Below are 15,727 nucleotides of genomic sequence, written 5' to 3'. Positions count from 1 at the left end.
TTGGGAATCCTTTTTAGACTTTTTTTAATCCAAATAAACTTCATTTTCATGGCTTGGCCACTTTTTCAGACTATTCCATTATTTGATCGGACTATTTTGCAGTCCTCGCCAGGTCCGAAAAATTGGTCAGCGAGTGTGTGTGTGTGTGTGTGTGTGTGTGTGTGTGTGTGTGTGCGCGTGCGTGCGTGCGTGTGCGCGTGGGTGCGTGCACGTGCTTTCTAGAGACCATCAAATAGTCCTAGAAATCTGGCAGTCGGGAAAAACAAATAGACTTTTTTTTACATTCCTGTGATTATACAGTCAAACCCGTTTATAAGAGACACCAGTGTGACTTTAGTAAAGTATGGGCAGATAAGAAAATGCATACAAGGTACCATAAGAGACATCTCATCTAAAAGACAACAATTGCTGCCCGAAGCATGCCTCTTATAAAGAGGTTTAACTGTGTTGCCACAGACAAGTCTGAAATTGCTCTGAAAGCCTGCTACTACACCTTATGAGGTGTCTTAGTGCTTGTACAATAAACTGGCGTGAATATGTGGAGTAACTCCCAAACCTGCCTTAACTATGCACAGGTTGCAAATTTGCATCTCCTGTCAGCACCACCACTGTCAGCTAGACGTGGTGTGGAAAAATTATGACTTTCTTTCGCAATTGTGCCATAGTGCTTGTGATACTAAAGAGCATCATGAAACGACGCAGAACACAGCAGCCATGGCATGCGAGCTGTCTTTTGGGATCTGCTAGAGTCTAAAAAATGCGGCACATGACAGCACTTGTTCAAAGCGATGCGCTAACACGGTTTGGCAGCGGGGTTGGCTTCAGTTTGTGCCATTTAATATTTGCAGTCAGAGCACAAAAGTTCCAAAAATACATACAGAAACATAGGTACATGCATTACCTTTGCACGCGCATTTGTGTGGTTATATCCCACATTCAAAATCAAAAATGTTCGGTGGAAATGAGTGGCACTAGGACTTGTGCAGAAAACAAGCATATGCGAGAAATAGTCACATAGTTAACGCAAAAAATTTCCTAAAGTACTCGCTTATATAAACAAATCTATACTTCGTGCTTAAAGAAGCTCGAGTACTGATAAGAATGAGGATACGCTAAATAATTGTGTACTCACCGAGGAGAATGAAGTGAACAAACTACCGCAGTATCAGTCGCCTTCTTTCTAATGCGTCAGTTTCTGATTTGCGCCGTTCTTCGTTGTGCTTCGCCTGCATCTTTGGGGAAGTGATAGAACAATACGTTGCCATCTTTCCACTACGATGCCACGCATTCTCACCACCTAGCGGACGCTTTTCAAGGCGTGGCCGCCAGGTGGTGAGCGCTTGGTTGGGAAGTGCATTATATATGCAAATTTTGGAGTACAAGTTGGCTTTACGGCACTGCTTTATAGTAACACAAGAAAAGTGATATCATGTGTGGTTTTATTGTTTATTTTTTTATTGCTCATTGTTGGAGGTGCAGGTTATACACTAGAAAATACATTGCTGTGATGGAGTGGTCAGATAATGTATACTTATAGGCATGTCTTCATGTGGCATTTTTTAGTCTGCATGCTCTTGACCTTTTAAAGTACTGGGATCGTACGCTGTCATGGCGGTCACAGCTGTCGCAAGGTCGGACATTGAAGGCACTCGTTTTGGGTGAGCTGCCAATGGAACGTACACCGTGGTGTCTCAATCACTGGTGCAACAAAGCCATTTTGGTTATTAACACAGAATTTTTTTGCCCTAGAGCAATAGCAGATGCGGGAACGTGTTCCCCTGTCTCTGTTTTTTACCTTCCCAAGAATGCGAGTGATAAGTAAGGAATAAATCGGCTGAACCAATGGATAAACTATCATGCTGTTCGGTACCATTCAGTCCTGATAAAATCCGCATCCATTCTACTTTACAGTTGCCTGGGGAATACGTATCGCGGTGGCTTACCAATTACGGCGTTGGTTCAAGTTTAGTTCTTGGCCATGGTGGCTACACTTCAAATGTTTAATATGAGGAAAACGCCCCTGTACTTAAGATTTAGGGGCTGAATTTAGGGGCTTAAGATTTGGAGGCTTAAAGATTCAGGGGCTTGAACTGGTTTGAATCTGGGCAGCTTTTTTTCTTTGAGTGTTCATATATATAGATACGTATACATATACGGTGAAGGATGGCGGCGGTGGCGACGGCAAAAAAATAGCCTGGGATGTCCATATAAATGCTATCGTAATAAAAAGGGGCCAGACACGTTTTGGTGTTCCTGTCAAAAGAATCTAGTAGTAAGCAAAACTTTGACCTACGCTTTTGCGGCAGCCAGCTGCACGGTCCTGTCCGTTCATGTGTGTACCAGGAAGACACACGCGAGTTGTTTTGACCAAAATAGATTCTGCTAGTTGTGTTGATCCTTTGAGACTCTCACAGTGAAAAACTCTACCTTCGTGTATTCGACTACTACTAGCCACTATAAGACTGTAACGCTGATGTTGGCGCTTGCGATTGAGACCTTCTCCCACCCCCCTTTGTTTTTTGCGATGTTTTTTGTTTGTTTGTTCTTGTTTTTTTGTGCCCCCCTCCCCCCGTTGCGGAAATCTCCCGGATTCAGAATACTTGAACTTGGCAGGTATGCAGTATTACGCAGCCCCAAACCCAACATCAGAACCTCTATCCCCCCCCCCCCCCCCCAACTCGCCCTGGCACTTTATCTGAGAGCCAACATGACAGTTATGACGAAATTGCACCTTTGTGACATGCGTGCTAAAAATAGACTTCATTGTTATATTTCTATGCCAGTTTTGTACATTTCTCTCAATGTAGAGTAATTTTATTCTCTGCCGAAGACAAGGCCTATCTGCCTTCTTTGTGCGACCCTAGCTGATTGAGCTCTGACAAGGCTGCCGACCCTGGGTTCGCCGCTACCCTACAATGCACGTTGAAGTTTCAACTTAAGAAAACGCCAAAATTTTATAAAATCTCTTGAGCAGCTGCTTGGCCAAAACTATGCTATTAAGGCTTACCTTCATATGTGGCATTCCAGCTTGTCTCAAAGGCTCGATGCACAAAAACTCTTCAAGTTGCATAGGGACGAGACGGCGCTCACATTGTGCGGGCATTTTTGAGGAACATGAAAATAGTTTCTTTATTCATCACGAAATATCTTCTCTTCCTCACACAGACGGCTACGTCTTTCCGCTGTCTCCTTAACAAGCCGCTCGCTTCTCGTCGCGACTGAAGTTTTACGGCCTCGCCGCTGCCACTGCCGCTGCCGCCGCTGCTGCCACCTCGACCACCGCTTGCGCAGTTTCCCCATGACTGTGTCTTGTGTCTAGGAAAACCTGATGTTCATCACAATTTCGTTTCTACCTGCATAAAGAAAGAGAAAAAGAGATTTATTGACTCATTGCCTCGATTATTTCGTATAAGTTGTATGTATGAGCGTTCGATAATCTTTCTACACGAGATACACGGTGCTCTCTCAAAAGCCAATTACTGCACGGAAGATTAGCACTAGCTCCATGCGGTTAGTGGTCAGTGGTTGTATTTTATTCGTCTTGGCAGGGTTCACAGCAGAAGAAGTGATATCAGCGGCAGCAGCAGCGGTAAACATTATGCATGGCACGAGTTTATACGCAGACTGGCAGCAATCGTAGATGTTTGAAGTGCTCTAGGTCTTAGAGCTTGCGCTATTCTTTATCACGCATTTCCCCACTGGTTATCGTCTCTTAGCTTCATTTGCAAAGAGCTTGAGGTTTGTATGAATGCAGGACACGTCTTTCCGCATTCATAATTAGTCCATAATTACTGGACACTAATGCATATGCAGGCACCGGCTTTACAAAGACGGAGCAGTGAAAAAAAATTAGCAGTCTTTTGTACTAGTCTACTTTGCATTCAAATACACGTCAGGCCTTGTATTACTGTTCGAGTTTTTGTAAGAAACGACGGTGTCAAAGTTCAAGGAAGTTGCAGTAAACGGTGAAGTTCCTCCATTTTTAATACCTTTATTGCTCACTTTGCATTCAGTATTTTATCGTTCGATGTGGTGATCAGCATCCTAGTGAGCTGATCTTGTCGGTTGTGTTTTCCAGGATGCAGATGACGACGAGTCCGACAACTTGGCCGAAGAGGACACCGACGAGGATGATGACGACGGTGAGTTAGCATTGCGAAAATCGCCAACTATTTGCGGCATCATCTAGGGTCTAACAGACAAAGAAAAGTCAATTTCTGCATGCACCCAGACAAGCTTTTCAAGTTATTGTACAACCAAAGCCTTAGGTTTGTTGGTATCAGAAATTTTTCATGTGAAGGCATAATACTGCAGACAGTGTAAAAAATTTGTGGTAGAGATTAAGGTTGAACCCTTGAGATTACCATTAATCACTCTCCTGTTTTGGCACTGTCTGTAGTAGACTGTTCGAGATGTCGCAAGTGAGTGCGAAACCAGAATTTATTTTCTTCTCTGCTTTCTTTCGTTTCATTTTTGAATGAAAAGACTCCGGCGACGATGATGATGGTAAGTCAGTGCTGGCAAAGCCAGTTGCTCCAAATCTCTTCTTGATGCTTTCTGCAGTGAGCAAGCCAAGTGCATAAATGTTGTGAAAAAGAAAAAAAAATACAAACTGGGAAATACAGCATGTGTCATGATTTCGTAAAAGCATTCAGTACAGTTGTTCTGGAGGTGATAAGTTTACAAGAAAGGCAACCAAAATTTGCCTTAGCCTCTTATTCTAAAATGTCTAAAACGGCTCTTCCCTGAAGGATCCATGTCGACTTGAGAAAGTCTATGGGAGCGCCGTAGCAGCAAGTTATCACAGATTCTCAGCAACTTCTTCTGTCTCCAGACAGAACAAGTCACTGCATATCAGTAATAATTTGCAGCAATTTTTTAGAAGCACAACCTCATTTTCAGTCAAGCAGTGATGATGCGCTCAACTCATTCAAGCAAAAGATGAACTTCGAATCGGACTTGTTGAAGAATACAGGGGTTAGTGTGCCAAGTGACGATCGAAAGACGGAACTGCAATTTTATCACACGTGTGCTCGCACAGCTTGGGCCAAAAGTGTCAAGCTTTGAGTTCTTAACGTTTTGCATAGCAGCTGCGATTAATTTACACATGCTTAGATACCTCTAGCGCTTGTGTCATACTTCGATGGGTACAATAGGTAAAAGCTACCAAGGAATGAAATTCTCACTGCTTGTCCCACAAAACATCTGTCGGAATGATGATCAGACAATAGAGCAGTGCCGTTGCCGTGTTTGAGTTGGGGTAACGGGAACATAACGCCAACCTTCCTTGTAAAGCGTAATGCGAGAAAGCAAGCTATCACTGGATAGCTAGAGTAGGGTCCGTTCTTTTTCTTCTGTTCCACTTGCATGCTCACGGAAACCTCAAAAGAAGACAGCTCACTGATTCAGTTGATCGCTGAGGTGACCTTGATTTGAGCCAGGACACGGCGTTTGTGAAGGTGCGGCCTCGTTTTTTCATCTTTATTAATTTTAGGAGCAGCTGCGATTCGCATATCGACTTGCGTTACCCTGCCAATTGCGGCTATCTTTGCACTTAGCAGACTATAGACGTTATGAGGGTTCTGTCATAATCTGATCATATTGCCTTCACCCAGTCTATAAATTAGCGACATGCTTGTATTAGTACATGGCCTGTGAAGGCACTCTTGCGCAAATTAGGTCTTGCAATCAGTTGCTATCTTAACTATCATAATTTCTATTTGAGATCATCATAGTTATTATCTCACGCTAATACTATTCGAATTGGTATTAATGTTAAAAACCTATATCTTTTTCCGAATTTTATGCAAAGCTGCAACACTTTTTTACATGTGCTTAGAAAACACTCACCACCACTTTAATGTATCAAACGCTGCACTGTGTGTAAGTGTGGGTCTTGCAACGGTACTGTGGGTCACCTCTTTCGCAAGCAAAGAACGTTCAAGTCCGTGAAAATAATCCGGAAAGAATCAGTTTCGGGGGGAAAAGTTACCAAGCCACTTTCCTCAAAAACAGCGTGGCTTATGCCACTACACTTTTGCCGCTCCAGACTTGCATATCCTCTCCTGTAAACTTCATTGCAATGCAGCTTGTAAGGCTGCAAAGTATGCTTCTTGTAGGTTAGGTCTGTCATATTGCATTGCTATTTTATTATCTGCAGTATATTTTTTATCACCTCCTTCACAGTACATATATCCTGATTCAACATTATCGTTTTTGTTAAGCACTTTCGTCATGCGTACTGTGGGGTGACAGACTATCAGTTTCGCTCGAACATGGGCTTTGACTCAATTGGTATTTGGTGCTGTAATAACATCTAAATGGTATCGATAATTTCTGCTTGTTTGATATCGTAGCGATGCATCTGTTGTGCTTCGGTACACTTATTATATGTCTGCTTGTTGATTGTTCATGATCCATTGAAGCCCTTTTCTGGACAGGCACGGACATGCGCAATACTGCCGTACCGGGTGCATGTGCCTGTTGCTGGTGGCGACTAAACGGTGCACATTGTATCATTGTGAATGCGTGCCGCTGTTCAGGTTTCATTTGACACCGCCTATACATTTCACTTGAGTGTGTGTCTGCACACATCGCATTAGCTCTACAAGGTGACCATTCCTGACTAGACTCGTTCCTGACTAAACGACTTTTTTTTAATTATTCTAGTCTATCGGTGTATCTTGGTTGAAAGCCAAAGTATATGTCCGCTGAGCTTCAAGGTTTTGGTCTAGTAACTCCTGCTTGTGGTGGCAACATTTCAGTGCAGTCTAAAGGGCAGTAAAAAGGTGTTTACATCGATTGAAGTGCTCACTTAGGCATACCGTAGTTCCCCCATGCAGCGGGCCTCGTAATTATGTTGTGGTCCGGGTGCATAAAACTGCAGAATGGTTTCTTTTTTTTTTTTTTTCCCCTAGGTAAAGGTGCACAGTCAAAGCAGTCGAAGCTTTGAAAAAAAAAAAACACTATCGAGTTATTTCACTGATAAAAGAGGCTTTATTGGGTACACAAATCTTGATTTGCAGTTTTACCGAAGCAAAGAATTTTCAGACAGTTTGAAAATAATTCTCAAAAATGAAGCCAATAACTAAGCAATGCATTAATCCTGGCATCCATGAGCAGTACAGACGGCAGTCCTATGCCTGTCTGTTCTTTTTCGATTCATTGTTGGCACTGTGTTTTGTATAATTCTTCGGTGATTTCTGGAAGTTTAACTCAAATGTTCACTTCAGTGCACAGGTTCTTTCCAGCTTTGAAAGTGGGAGCCGTGATAAGTAATACCTGCACTTTCTAGTGTTCCGACTGCCTCCTTATGAAGTGAAAGTAGTGTTTGATGACTGCTAATAATGTTGGGTAACAGTGTAGTTCTTGGGTAATAATGTAATATATATCATGAAATCGCACCATAATTGCCATAATTTATTATGAGAAACTGTGTATTGCAGAGAATCTAGATGTCACCTTAGCATTTCAAGCCGAGTTTCAACAAATTCGAATCTTCAAAGAATTAACTAGAAAATTGGGTGCATCCAACTTGTGTGTCAACTAGAAGGGGTTAAACAGTGTAAGTGGTGCAGAGTCACAGCAGCATTTGGCACCTGCTGCATGAAAACCGTTTGCAGACAGGAATAAATGGGGTGAAAAAATTACGTTGCAAGACTTTTCGTGTTTGAATTGTGTACTCATAGAAAAGTGATGCCTCCCAGATGTTACATATTGCAACTGATGCAGCATGCGAAGTAAATGCTAGAACATATAGGTAGCTTTGTAGCTATACACCGGGTTACAGTGTATTATTGTACGCTGTGTTATGCAGCTGTTGTAAAAACCCCCAGTTTTTCACACCTAGTGCACTTCACTCAGTCTTTAAGCATATGTTTCTGCTTATGCTACAAACTGATTGTAGTGGCGTTTCAGGATCTGCATTCTTTGTTCATGATCGTGCGGTGTAGCAGCACCACTCTTAGCGTATGCCACTTTTTCAAGACGTTTATCACAATGCCAGCTGTCTAAGTGGCCGCTGTTATTTCATTGTGTTGTAGTGGTATGTTTATTGTCGTATTCTTAGGTGTGGTAGGCATGTGCTAGGAGCATAAATTAATTTATATTTGTTAATGTGTATCCTATCCAATTACTAAGTACGCTCTTCAGTAGAAGTAATGGAAAAAATCAATATTGACGAAAAAGCTATAGTACTTGAAAACATATTTATTTCCAGCTCATGAAAAAACGTTAGTTTTTTATTGCTTGAGAACAGTATCCTACGTTTGACATGGACCATTGATTCATAAGTAGAGTGCCTTTTTAGAAAGTTATGCTTAATTATTGGAACGGGTGCTACGCTATTGTCCACAGTATGCATTGGGCACTATTTTTTAGCAATGAAGTTTTTGAACTTGGCGCTGATGTTGTTTTTTCTCCGTTGTCATTATTTGCTTGAGTGTCAGCTCACTGAACATATGTTAATGCTAAATAATGGCATTATGTTGTTGTTGTTTTTTCCTTTGTGTGCGGATAAGCTAACCCATTATTTCTTTCATGTTTTTCACTCAACTGTTTGGGGCTTTTAGCTTCGGCATATATTTTTAACATTACTGTGTTACCAGCATACAAAATAGCGTTTACCACATTTCCAGAACCCATGTTTCAGCAAGGTTCTAGCTCCCGATATTGCATTTGCATACGTGCATAAACGTGTGCTTCTACGTTTGCACAAAACACTAAATGGTAATATTAACTGCATACTACATTTTTTTATATTATAAGATTGAATCACCGCTGCTACAAATTCAAAAGAGAGGTTTTTAGCATGCACATTATCCTAGTATACTCAAAGGGGTGCAGGAGTACCGGGTTATTGGATGAATGCTGTCAACATTTTGTGACATTTCGTGCAACCACAGTCAAGGATACACTTGTTTTTGCCTAGTGTTTTTGAGAGGGAAAGTTATTAAAGAGGGAACTCGCTCGTAACTGCACCGCTGTAAGGCATTTACACCAGACGTGAAATGCACAAGGTTTCTACAGTAACAATTTTGTGCATGCCTGGTTCATCTTCGTCTCGCTAGATGGTGCCACCTCTCCAGCCTGTCGGTGCTTTAGGCATCTCATGGTTACGGCTTCAGTATTTTAGGTCGCCAAATCTAGCTTCGGTAATCCGGCTGGAACAGGGTGATTGTGATTGGCGCTTGCACTTGGGTTTATATTGACTCGGAGGTTGGAGTATCCGCAAAAGGATGCTCGACGGCTGAAGCCTCCACAAATAGTTATCACGTGTGGCCATAAACACAGGTAGATGTGCAAAGTGTGGTCCTATATGTAAGGCTTATTTGGCAAGTCGTTCATGTTTCGTCAAGGCCCACGCGTGTGCAGATTCCTTCTGTTGTTTGGTAACGTAAGCAAGTACCGTACATACAAGCTGAAAGCCCCCTTTGATTCAGCTTCGCAGTACCGGCCCATTGTGATACGCTCTTGTTTCTTTCCCAATCCTCCCCCTCCGTGTTCTTTCACTACTTAGCAGAAGACATGGACGCCGACGAGCACGATAACGATGATGACGACGATGGGGATGATGTGGCGTTCAGTCTCTCAGACGTGAGCGACGATGGATCCGATGACTCGGGCGATTCGGACGAAGACCAGGTACTTTTTGCACTGAACGAAATCTGAACCGGGAGAATGCCACAAGTCATGGCCGCAGCGTCAAAACACGGTGATTGATTGTGTGTGTGAAGAGAAGAGAGAAGGCAGAGGAAAAAAAACTTTTAATTTATATTATAGACTTGTAACATACTACAACTTGACTACCCTCTGACCGGCAGGAAGGACAGTCTGCTTACTGTGATTAAATCTCTTCCCGTCGTCATTTTATAACGCGCAAGTTTACGAAGTGCAGTGGTGGACCGTTGGTGTGTGGCGACACACTTGGGTTTTCTCTGGGCGTGCGGACAGAACTCGCCGTCAGACGTACGCTGTGATGTTGGTGCCCGCGCAAGTACCGAAGACAATATTCTGCATTATCTGCTGCCGCATCACTCCTTGTGGCATGTCTTAGGCCTCTTCTCCTGCCACTATCCTCCCTCCCTAGTCCTATAGGCCACGCTCCCAGTATTTTTTTGACAGCTCAGGCCGTCAATAATGCGTGCTCTAGTTACCCACCAGGCTGCTAATTAGCTCACATGCTTTTCTGCCACTTGCATGTGTTTTGGTTTGTCGCTTATTTTACTCCCACCTGCCCACACGTTCTTCTCGTTATGTGCTTTCCCGATTTCCATTTTGTTGCATTGCATGCCGACAGAATCTTGCTCGCTGAGCTGATGCAATCTTGCGCGAGTGTTGGATGAAATCCTAGATACAGTCAAGGCCTCTGCGACGAAGTTCTTGGGACCTCTGTTATGGAAGTTTCTTTGTAATGATGTTATGATAGCATACTTACATGGTCGTGCAGTGCACGTTATGCGTCTTTAGTGAGCAAAAAGATTACGAATTTTGTGTATATTTAGTCGTAACAGTCCAGGATTCGTTGTGTGCATGTAAACCTAGAGTGCTTTCTCGACTTACTGCGTACCTGTACGATAAGCACCTCTACTGTTCACCTTACCGATATTCCTTATTCACATGACAAACAGTGTCACCTTTCTGTTCTTCTCTGATCATTCTGCTGTTAACTTGCACACATTTTTCACTGAAAGAAACAGACCAAGAGTTGAGATTCTTAGAATATCTTCGCATGCTTTGCCTTTCATGTGCCAATTGTCAGGGAACATTTCTTGTAATGAGTGATTGGGTGTCGGTAACACCTCAGTTTCTGTGCTGTATAGGTAAACCTGATGTAGCAGAAGGCATTTGCAATAATGTGCATAAAAGAAAAGAACTCGGCCAGGATGTAACGAAACTATTATCACGCAAGAATTTCGTTGTAGAGGCAATTGACTGTATTTCCTCTGTTTTTTTTTTCTGTTTTTTTTTTTCCTCCTGTTCTTCTGTTATGTGCTTGCACCCATTTCTTTTCCTCTTCCGTTTGAGCAAAAAAATTTTCCCAACTGCAGCGGACAAGGTGATCAAGCAGCGAAGGTGGCTTGCCATGGAAGGGTGGAGCGATGGCGGCATGGCGGCAAATAAATTTCACTATTGCCTGCACATCGTTTTTATGTCGGGCGTCGAATGAACTGAAGGAAAACTGCGTGCTTGTGTTCCTTGCGCATGAAACTCGAGTTCACGGCGTGCCTCGTCACTTCTCTCGGAACACACGGAAGTTCTTGTTCTTGAAAGTGATTAAAACCTCTTTTTTACTCAAGTCTCCTGCCTTCAATGTCTGATTTTTTTTTTACTTTTGCCATAACATGGCAAGTGGTCTTTCACTACATATGCACCACGGCTTGGCAGATGCCTCCCTGCTTCACAACATGGCATCAAACTCTGCCTCCTACGATCTGATAGAACTCAAGACTATCTTTGTTAAATGTCAGTGGATCTTGAAATTTTCTGGGCATGTCACTCCGTACACTTCCCTAATTATTTCAATATCGCAGGGCTTGGCAGGTACACAAATCGCTTACAAATTTCATTGATTTCCTCTAAGCACTCTTTTGGCTTCCCCAAATTCGCTGACCACATTGTGTAGCATCAGGCTGGCTACAGGGACCGGGGAGCGGAAACGACCCGCTGCAGTTTCAGGAAGGCGAGAGTAATGTACATTTACAAGTCTCCTCGCTGGTAACTACAGGAGGCTCTAGCAGTTTCAGTAATACCATACTGTGCAAACACCTAAAGATAATACCGTAGTGCGACTATAGTATTAACCTGCAGCGTTTTCCCAAAATCATTTTAGACACATGATCTGCTCAATATATACGGTTACCATTATCATTACATGGTGAAGAAATTGCCGGAGATGGGCTTTAAAAAGGCAATAGTGGTTCCACTCGGATGACCGAAAGCACAGCAGCCAATTTTCTCTGCGATTAAAAATAGTCTCACTCGTATACCCTGCAATGTTCTCCGATTCCGAGGTCACTTACTGTTGGACTTATGGCGTTGACCTACATTACAAACTCATTGGTACAGACTAATGCACATAGTGTTTGAGGTTAAAATGTCCTAATATGATGCTACCTTCCAAAATTGTATTTAACCATAGAATTGATTGCTACATATGAAACTGCAAAAAATAAGTTTGGTTGTCGCTTTTCTTTCTGTCTGTGTTCCTCTTGCAGTGTGTGCACTCCACGAAAAATCATTACATGGAGGCCAGCTTTCCAAGCGACAAAAAACGTTTTAGGTGCCAAAAATAGGCAGGCACAACATGTCTTGGGCCTCCGATATCCTAAACATAGGCAAAAAATTTTTCACATTAGCGCAAATAAGTTAGAACTCATGTGCAACCCGTATCTGCACAAAAATGCAGGCACTTAGACATGGCTGTCTCTATTGTGCCACATGGTTTGCAAAACGGTGTCTCCATTTATTTTACAGCTTGACAAGTCGTGTGTCCACTGTTCAACATGTTTCTGGGTGTCTTTTTAGCATGGCTGAGAAGGGCACAGTAGCTAGACTGCTAAAGAAACAGACCACCGGGAAAAACAAGGGGCGGATAGCTCTATAAATTGTGTACAGCCAGTTTTTTTCCCTGGTGATGAATACCACAAGTAAGTTACTAACCAAAAGCTGTGTGCACATCACATTTTTCTTTTTTCTTTCGCTATTCACTCCTTTCCTCTGGCGGCTATGAGTGGTTTCGTATTCATCAGCTGCAGCCAGCATGGTGGCAAAGTGGTGTATGCCGGCCGGCGCGTCCAACATCACTGCTGCCAGCAACGGGTTTATAAGTTGGCAATATACGTTGACCCTTGTAGAGTTCAACATGCAGTGTTGCCCAGTAACTTAAACAACCCTTTTAAAGGGCACTGAAATGCAAAACTTGAGCCTAAGTAGTGTTCAGATAGGCACTACTTCTGAGAATAGGCATTTATAGGCATGCGTTACAATTTAAGACAAACGCCATAATAGGCATTTACAGGCACTATAAAAAAACTAAGTCCTTGTTAAGCTCCAATTTGTGCTCTTATACAAAACTGGCACAATAGTAGCACAAGGAACAAAATGTGTCTGTGCCTAAAATGTGTTCTCTGGTCATTTCTAACAGCCATCGTTTTTATCCATCCACAATCACGCTTCAGCATTGCTTTGTGCATACCTGCCAAGTCTTCCGGATTTCGACCGTTTTTCACGGTTTTACGGTTGTCATAAAAATCTTCCGGAAATCGAAGTTTTTGTGCGTGATCTGACCGCATTGACAAAAAAGCAGCTCATTCTGCTCCGGGCTTTTCAAACCTATCCTATTTTATTATAAATGACTTTAAAAGGCGTTCATCTAAACGTACAGTACAATCTCAGTGATGGGAAACCGCGGCAGATACGCATTTCTTGAAATTCCCCAGCCAAACTTTGCTTTGTTTATTAGGCCTCAAGTCGAATGTCTCAAACACATTTCCTAATCGTGGTGGGTGATACAAACTTTAGTAAGCAAATCGCGGTACGAAGGCTGACAGCAGCGTACTCGAAGCTTTGGAAGTACGCGTGCAACCGGCGCACGCATCGTCTTTTACAGAGCGTGTGATTGAAGTTGACACAACCGCTGTGGACGAAACCGCGGCCGCTTTTGACACGGTTATGCATGGCGACGACGTAACTGACAGAACCCCGAAAGTGTGCGCTCAACCAGTCAAAGCAATGCTGCTTCCCGCAAACTCTGCGAACAGAAGTGCGGAAGATGCTATCGTGGATGGCATAAAACGACTTAGTTTTGAAGGCGCGTGTGCAGCCAAGCGCATGGGGATCGTAAAATGAACTACCGTTTGCCACATCGCAAGAGCAATCTATGAGCTCCGGGAGCATGCAGCGGTAGGTTAAAAGCGGTAAATACGTAAAAAAAATAAAGTTGCAGTTTCGCCGCAAGGGCGAAGCAATAAATGCGAAAGCAACAACTTTGAATGAGAATGGCAAGCAGATCGAAATTGCAGTGCACTGCTCACACACGAATCATGCACGAAAACGATATTCGCAGGACGAGAGCGAACTAACAACGTTTACCGCTCGACACGTAAAGCGCTGTTTAAACAAAAACGATGCACGATACGTAATCACAGGTACCGATGAGTACAAATTAACAAGCGTCCCTGTTGTCATACCTCACTGTGTATGAAAAGCGCGCTGTTTTCGCAAAAAGGGCCTGTGCAGAGACCAAAGTGACCTTTGCGGGCCCGGCAACTAACGCTTTCGTTTCAGTGAAAGCCGAAGGCCCACGATTCCCCCACCAAAGGATAAGCGAACGCGCACAGGCATCATCCATGGGGCAAAGTACACGTGAGAGATAAGCACGCGTCGGCGCATCGCGACGAGCTCAGCGCCGACCGCGGGCTGCTTTTTTTTTAGTGTTTATATATATATACATATACACATATGCATACATATACGATGAAGGACGGCGGTGCTGGCGACGGCAAAAAAAAAAAAAAAAACACAGCTTGACTGTCTATATAAATGCTATCTCAATAAAAAGGGGCCAGACGCGTGTTGGGGTTCCTGTCAAAAAAATCTAGCAGTGTGCAAACCTTTGACCAGCGCTTTTGCGGCAGCCAGCTGCGCGCCGTCCCATCCATTTACGTGTGTCTCGGTTCAGTTGTTTTGACTGAAATAGATAAATAGATTCTGCTAGTTGTGTTCATCCTTTGAAACTCTCATCTTAGAGAAAACTCTACCCTTGTGTGTTCGGCTACTCCTACCCACTATAAGACTGCAACGCTGATGTTGGCGCTTGCAATTTAGACCCCCCCCCCACCACCACCACCTTTTGTTTTTTTTGCGTTTTTTTTTTGTTTGTTTGTCGTTGGTTTCCCCCCCCCCTCCTTTTGTTACGGAAATCTCCCGGATTCAGATTCCTTGAACTTGGAAAGTATGTTTGTGCGCTGCCACCGTTTCTTAAGGTGGTACGGTACGATAAACTCCCCAAAAATCTAATTTGCAATTTTTACACCGACAAATCTCTTCACTCTGAGGAACAAACCTGTGGAAGCCCGACGTTGAGCGGCTGCTCTAAGCGGTCTAAATGCCACACCAAAGTGCGCCACGCGCCCTCTGTGGTGAGCAATATGCGCATATAAAAGTCCAGTTTTTCTCGAATGACTTTTTAAAAATATTTTCCAACTTCAATGTACCTTTTCTAAAAAAAATATTGAATCGATATCGATGAAACTTTGCATGCATAACCCAACAAGTTGGAAACAATCTGAACTGTGAAAGTTGTTGATTTTGTAAAAAGTGAAATTATGTCACCCTCTGGGGCTTTGTGCATGCAGTAATTTTTTTTTCACAAAAACTCCATAAAGGATACCCTATTTATAATTCAGATGTAACCTACGAGTTTCTACAATAACACGGCTTATTATCATTACACTCCTTTTGGTGGTTCCACGAAAAAAAAAAAAAAATTGAATGGGTGAACCCACTTCATAATTTGGGAATGGGCCTGAGAAAGGAGAAGCAATGGAGGCACAAAGAAGGGGTGCCACGCAATAACCAGTCGCTTTCTTTGTGTGCCCGTCAAATTCGATGTGAATACTTGCAGTGGATTGTAAAATATTACGTAAAAAGTGACATATACCGTATACCCTACCATGCCCTCTTAAGGCAAAATTCAGATAGTTCACTCCTGTTACCCGTTGTTGCC

At 43.0% G+C, this 15,727-nt stretch overlaps 2 protein-coding genes across 8 annotated transcripts in view; one reads left to right on the top strand and one right to left on the bottom strand.

Moving 5' to 3' along the window:
* LOC119163162 (DDB1- and CUL4-associated factor 1-like) overlaps positions 1 to 11,296 on the top strand; it is a 152,941-nt gene extending 141,645 nt beyond the window's left edge. For 2 of the 6 annotated variants that reach the window (XM_075874022.1, XM_075874018.1), the window contains exons 31-34: positions 4,079 to 4,142; positions 4,486 to 4,506; positions 9,518 to 9,642; positions 11,049 to 11,296. In XM_075874022.1, the coding sequence (XP_075730137.1) occupies positions 4,079 to 4,142; positions 4,486 to 4,506; positions 9,518 to 9,642; positions 11,049 to 11,060 (222 nt within the window). In that variant the 3' untranslated portion in view covers positions 11,061 to 11,296. Of the gene's footprint in view, positions 1 to 4,078; positions 4,143 to 4,485; positions 4,507 to 5,389; positions 5,460 to 9,517; positions 9,643 to 11,048 lie in introns of all 6 variants that reach the window. The other 4 variants (XR_012886222.1, XM_075874019.1, XM_075874021.1 and 1 more) reach the window with 4 other exon arrangements.
* The window catches only part of LOC142771980 (uncharacterized), a 119,433-nt gene continuing 106,797 nt past the window's right edge, over positions 3,092 to 15,727 (bottom strand). For both annotated transcript variants that reach the window (XM_075874024.1, XM_075874025.1), the window contains exon 7: positions 3,092 to 3,353. Coding sequence is in view for 1 of the 2 variants with exons in the window: in XM_075874025.1 (XP_075730140.1) it covers positions 3,316 to 3,353 (38 nt within the window). In the remaining variant the exon portion in view is untranslated. The remainder of the gene's footprint in view (positions 3,354 to 15,727) is intronic.

The sequence above is a fragment of the Rhipicephalus microplus genome, chromosome 9 (assembly GCF_043290135.1).
Source record: "Rhipicephalus microplus isolate Deutch F79 chromosome 9, USDA_Rmic, whole genome shotgun sequence".
Taxonomy (NCBI): domain Eukaryota; kingdom Metazoa; phylum Arthropoda; class Arachnida; order Ixodida; family Ixodidae; genus Rhipicephalus; species Rhipicephalus microplus.
The sequence above is the reverse complement of the archived record's forward strand: the minus strand, read 5'-3'. Positions and strand labels throughout refer to the sequence as shown.